The 5,619-nt window shown below is 41.8% G+C and overlaps 1 protein-coding gene across 1 annotated transcript; it reads right to left on the bottom strand.

Annotated features, from left to right (window-relative positions):
* Positions 1 to 2,938: 2,938 nt before the first annotated feature.
* Positions 2,939 to 4,688, bottom strand: LOC109477237 (protein FAM136A-like). Its single transcript, XM_019778317.1, has 3 exons — positions 4,498 to 4,688; positions 4,109 to 4,220; positions 2,939 to 3,558 (listed from the first exon to the last, which is right to left on the bottom strand). The coding sequence occupies exons 1-3, from the start codon at positions 4,647 to 4,649 to the stop codon at positions 3,406 to 3,408; spliced, it is 417 nt and encodes a 138-aa protein (XP_019633876.1). The 5' UTR covers positions 4,650 to 4,688; the 3' UTR covers positions 2,939 to 3,405.
* Positions 4,689 to 5,619: the final 931 nt, after the last annotated feature.

Genomic DNA, 5,619 nt, shown 5'->3' with positions numbered 1-5,619 from the left:
TAAGATAAGACTAGCCGGGAAGTAACCAGGCAATAAATCAGCTAGGCACGGGGAAAACACACAGGAGGAGCTGGCTGACGACTGCTACGGGCGGGCCTGTTCTCTTTACATTTACAAGCGATCTTTCTTTAATGTATCTATGGCATCATTAGATACTAAACATTTGACGCGGCGGAGCAATTTCCATATCTCTGAAATCTCTGGACATTAAAAATCGAAAATCAATGAATGAAAAATGAGAATGTTTTATTGACTCTTCACTGACTCACCACGCATGGACAGTCACGGTAGGCGCAAAACAAATATCTGGGCTAATTTTGATCGATTCAATCCAGGTATCAAACAAGTATTAGCTGATTTTAAAGGAGAACGCCGCTCAAAACTTTTCCGTATTTATTTGCTGTTATCGCAATAATAATGATAGCAAAGCACATGATACATATTATTTTACACGAGTGCTTCGCAAATTTTCTGAAAGGCAAATTATACATATCTTCGCTTCTTTAATTTTGTGTCCCTTACTGTGTTCTTGGGCCTGACGCCGTCCGTAGTTTGACGGCTTCTACACAAACCCATGACAGCTAGGTTCATTCTGTCTTTTTTTCCAAACGTTTTTCATTGTTGCTGCTTCCGCCATTGTTGGTGTACGATAAAAAAAATGTCCATATTTGCTACCAAGGACTGACAGGTTTTTAAAGACAGGAAAAACATTTTAAGGAAAGATCGCGGATATGGGTGGTGGCCGGAAGAGAGATCTCATGGGTTTTCAAACGTTCCAATTACACGGAATACATACATTATTTGTAACAACCTGTCAGTTATCATTACAATACTCGTGTCTCAAGAATGTAAGAACACAGTTTAGTCACAAAGATCTATAGATGTGCATGTGACATTTGAACCGGTGCACTTGTACTGTGGAGATCGGCTGCTTTTTCTCTGCCTCTGCCTGTGTCACACCGCTCGCCCCAAAGCTCAATACGTCCATTCTAGATTATCAGCTTTTGTCACCGAAATGACAGCCATATTTACCTGAAGCGACGGCCCAGGAATTGCGGGTACCAAGATAAATACGCGCACGCTAACCTTGGCCGCCAGTCAAGCGTGCATCGAAAATGAATTCGGCCATTACTATTTCATCTTGGCTCTCTTCCTCCAATTCTCCAAATGTGATCTCGTTGCCGAGGCTTGTAATATCGGAGCGGTGATGGAGGGTCCCACGGTGCGATTTGCGGGCGGAGAGTGGGAGAAAGGCCTCGGGTGTTTTACGGTGTCCCCGCCGTCACTCGACGGACAAGGTGAAGGCTACGGAAGGACGGGCCACAGGGCAAGATACACCCTGGCTAAAGTTTGAACAGAAACACTCTATAGGGCTGCCTTCTAACCCCTCTTATCACTTAAGAAAGGGATAGAGAGGAATCGAAAGTAGGATTGGGCAACACATAAAAATCGTAGCGGTGTAAAACGAAATGATGACGAGTCGTGCATCTACAAGTTGCTGGCATATTTCTCGGCTGGATGCCAGCAGTCCAATCTATACTGTCTCGGCTCGGCTCCTGTGGTACTATGTCATCAGGAAACTCTTCGAAACCCTTCAAACACGTCACAGTAATGGCACATTGTTTCCGTGGCAAAACCACTGAGGATTTAGACTTCACAGCTGCAAAAACAACGCGTTGGGTTGATTTGGAAAGTCGATGTGGGAAAGTTGAGAGGAGTGAGAGTATCTTAATGACGTGTCGAAGCGCACATGCACATTACCTCTCAGTTCGCCTGGGAAATTAGCCTGCGAGTGTATAAAACCTGTTACTGTGTATTTGCATTCAAAGGGCAAGCATATTTCTAATATACCGAAGCAAAAAATGGATTGGGACAATACATTACAATACCATACATTCAGAAGGGCGAACCAAAACAAGTAACGAACATAAAACAGTAGAACATGGCACATTTACCGTAAATGGCGGCGGTCCCCCTGCCGTGATGTTAGTACTCTCAAGGCGGTTGTTATTCTGGCTACCCGAAGTCTTTGATCATGTAGCAAGTACATTACACCACAAAATTCGCCTTGTAATCTGCAGGGTCTTAGCGGGAAACGTGACTAGAATCGAACGCCCATGTCCTTTAGGAAGAGGGTGTCCTTAAGGAAGTGGGCTTGCATAATTGTAAGCTTTCTCTCGGGTAAACATGTATTTTTCTTGTAGATTTCACAGAATACCTGATAGCGATAGAAGGGCCCTGTATCTGCCTATTGTTGTTATTCACATGGAGGAAATCATCTTGCTTTGTCACAGACGAGTCGGCCAATTTCGGGTATATAACTGATCACTACCCGCCGGCGTTCTAGCGATATTACTAGTACATGTACAAACTCGTTCCGACCGGTTGGCGTTCAGATGAGATGAGTCACTCTGAGTAGCTCCAAAATATGTCATATCTACGAGCGATGTTTAGCACACGCTTCTAGCGATCCAAGTATGAACTGCAAGGTTTTCCGTGTTTGACATATCAATGGCATAGGATAAGGTCATCTTCCAAACACTGTGCTTTCTAATTGATGTAGGTGTCAAAACCGTGTATATCTCAGAGCTAGCAGATATGATTCGCTGGCTACTAGTATATGTTACAAATGTATCAGCATTGCATGACTCAATTCTGCATACGTATCAGGCAAAATGCTATTTGAGGCCTTGGCATCCAATAAAGGGTTACAGTATTGATGAAAGAGACCTATAGCTAGGTTTCATATGTGTAGATCAAAATACAATAAAGACGGGTGTTAAGGTTGGCTCAAATAATAAAAATAAAGTTAAGTGAAGATGGAAGTTTGTTGCTGCTGTGGAACATTAGTTCATCTGCTGTGTTCATCAAGATCTGGTATATGTACTTTGCTACAATGAACTTCCACTAGAAAAGACAGAATGAATGTAACTGCATGTTCAGTGTTTTTTTTTAATTTGACACTTAAAGTTACACTTGTGACATGTTGTGTCAAGGTCTCACTACCATTGGACCTTCGCATTCCTTGCAAACTTCATAACCACATCTATTCAACCTTCTCCCTCCATAGTTAGCCTTCTGGCACCATCTTTGTATCAGTTACAAGATTAGGCAGCAGGGAGAGGGTTACGTATACATCCAATTCAATCATGATTTCATTTCCCTGAGATGGAAATACTACAGTATCTTACAATCTTACTTCAAATTGCCAACCTATATAAAATGTTTCACAGAAACTTTATTAATTTCACTTATTTCATTAATTTTTCTACAGTCACTACCTTACTTGGTCAATATTTAAATTCACAAACTCACTTTCATACACTACTATAATATAAAAATTGCCAAAGTTCACACAAGCATACAGTAGCTCTGAGAGTAAAAGAGACCCTGCTATTTAGATAATTAGTTCATCTCTGCCTGTAAGTTCTTGACTAGTCGTGACTTGATGTCAGGTAGAAGAACAAGGTGTGTGTCAGCACACCTGCCCACACACTGTTCCATCATGGCTGTCAGCTCCGCCTGGTTCGTGTTCCCTGCCTTCATCTTGTCTTGTACCTGGGGACAGGTGAGGATCACATTTTACAGGTCACATTTCTTCATACATATGGGAACAGAAAGTATTGTCTTAGCCATACGAGTGACTAGATCTAAGATTGGTTTTTCTTGCATCAGTTATTGGTAGACATACTAGTATCCAAATTACTGGTAGCTACCAATATGGCTTTTTGCCTACCACTTGATAGCTATGGCAGCATTGTGATCACACATCTACAAAGCATTAAATTAAATGTAAGATTTTGTACAAATCTGATTGCTTGGCATAGAGTGGAGCTCGTTGCCACCAAGTACAGTTGGGGTATCATAACTCTAGTCGCCTGCAGTTTATAGATGTTCAGAGGTTGGGAGTAACAGGTCGTTTGGTGTAATATAGCCAGCTGCTGCCGCACCACATGTCTGTAAATCTGGTGTGTTATGACAATTCAAAGAGCAGTTATACCACTGGTACTAGTATTACCAGCTATATAGGAACAGATACAGGCTTGCAACATCCTCTTCTCTTTACAACAGACAACCCATGCCTATTATAAAGATTAATCTGTCCCACCTCGTCCTGACAGGTCCTGGCACAGCGCTGCAGGCGGCTCTGGAACTCATTCAGCTCGTTGGTGACCAGCTGCTGGGACCGGCTCAGGGGCTGGCTACATCTGTCTATACACCTACAGGCAGTTGGGTACAGTAGTTAGCTACAACTGTTGTATGACTGAATTAACTGTGAGAAACGTATTAGTTAGTAATAATTTGTTTGCTTTGTTACCCTTCCTGGATCCCTTGGGTTTTTTTTTAATATGATAGGTATCTCTTACTGATCATAATTTATAGTTAAGTTAAGGGAACAACAAAACTGTCTGGGCTAAACACATGCAAACCCAGGGATTCTGATGTAGCGCCCCCCCTCCCAACCTAAAGTTTTATCTAATTTTCTCGAGATCGCACCTTCCCACATCGTCCATACTTGCACTGCTGTCGTCGCAGCATGTCGCACTACATCTAAACATCTTGGACTGCATCTTCCGGATGTAATCTCGCTCGATATCTGTGACCAAAGTTTTGACTCCCTGTTCCACACGTGACTGAGCGTCCGCCATCTTGCCTTGATGACCTCCAGAGGATGACCTCTAAAGACCGCGTAGGCGAGCGAATGGTGGCATGATGAAACAGGACCACATAGGTCCACAAAATTAATCGCTCAACTGGACCGTGCAGGCGCCCCATCTACCGGGTATTGGTGTCAATGCAGTTTCTGTTGCCAAGTTGTACCCAAACAACTGCAGCATTATTGCTTAGTCACTGTCAGACTGCTTTGGTTGCTGATTAGAACAGCAGAGCTTGTCCAAATGGGAAAAATGAGTTAGCCGACCATACAGGTATAACGTTAGATTTGCAACCATGGGTCTGTATTCAATTAAGGGAGTTTGTAGGGAGAATGTACCTGACCACTAAGTCTCTTTTACAATGAAGTACTGTATATGTAGAGATAAATGAAAGCCCCATTCTCTTGAGCAAATTAGAAATTGAAAGTCACAACTCCATGTGGGTTTAGTGTAGTTCATATCTAACGTTAGGGTGTGCACACAGGCCACACTCTACTTTAGATAATGATGCTACTATTTGCTCATGTAACCATATCATATATGTCCCAGATCTTGCTGTCTGAAGCAAGTTTCTTGTTGATAATGTGTATATGTAACAGTTACCACACAGAGTCACAGACACTCATCATGTTCCTACTAATGTTCCATCTTTTACTTCCAAACAGTTAACATTACATACCAATCCATGAACAAACGAGATGCATCTAAATAAATCTCATCTTCACAAACTGACAAACCAAAAGTTTCACAAAATGACAAGCATAACAGTTTTTCTTATGACTATCCACTACACCTCCTCATGTGGAGATACTGGCAATAGACCGTTATACTTAGATGAGGTATTTTACAGGAATCTGATTGTGCTTTGAAAAACACAATAAAATGTGTATCTTATATATTGCAAACACAATACATGTGACAATAGACAAAAACAAAAATAGTAGAATCTAATGTAATGTTACAT

The sequence above is a fragment of the Branchiostoma belcheri genome, unplaced genomic scaffold, assembly GCF_001625305.1.
Source record: "Branchiostoma belcheri isolate BF01 breed outbred unplaced genomic scaffold, Haploidv18h27 scaffold4, whole genome shotgun sequence".
Classification (NCBI taxonomy): Eukaryota; Metazoa; Chordata; class Leptocardii; order Amphioxiformes; family Branchiostomatidae; genus Branchiostoma; species Branchiostoma belcheri.
Note: the sequence above shows the minus strand (reverse complement) of the source record. Positions and strands in the feature narration are given on the sequence as shown.

Bases quoted from the DNA above. Each gene is read 5' to 3' on its own strand.
- LOC109477237 (XM_019778317.1), bottom strand. From the start codon at position 4,649: ATGGCGGACGCTCAGTCACGTGTGGAACAGGGAGTCAAAACTTTGGTC. The intron at 4,221-4,497 runs GTGCGATCTCGA...AACTGCCTGTAG, and splicing joins AGTATGGACGATGTGGGAAG to GTGTATAGACAGATGTAGCC. The intron at 3,559-4,108 runs GTGGGACAGATT...ACCTGTCCCCAG, and splicing joins CCAGGACCTGTCAGGACGAG to GTACAAGACAAGATGAAGGC.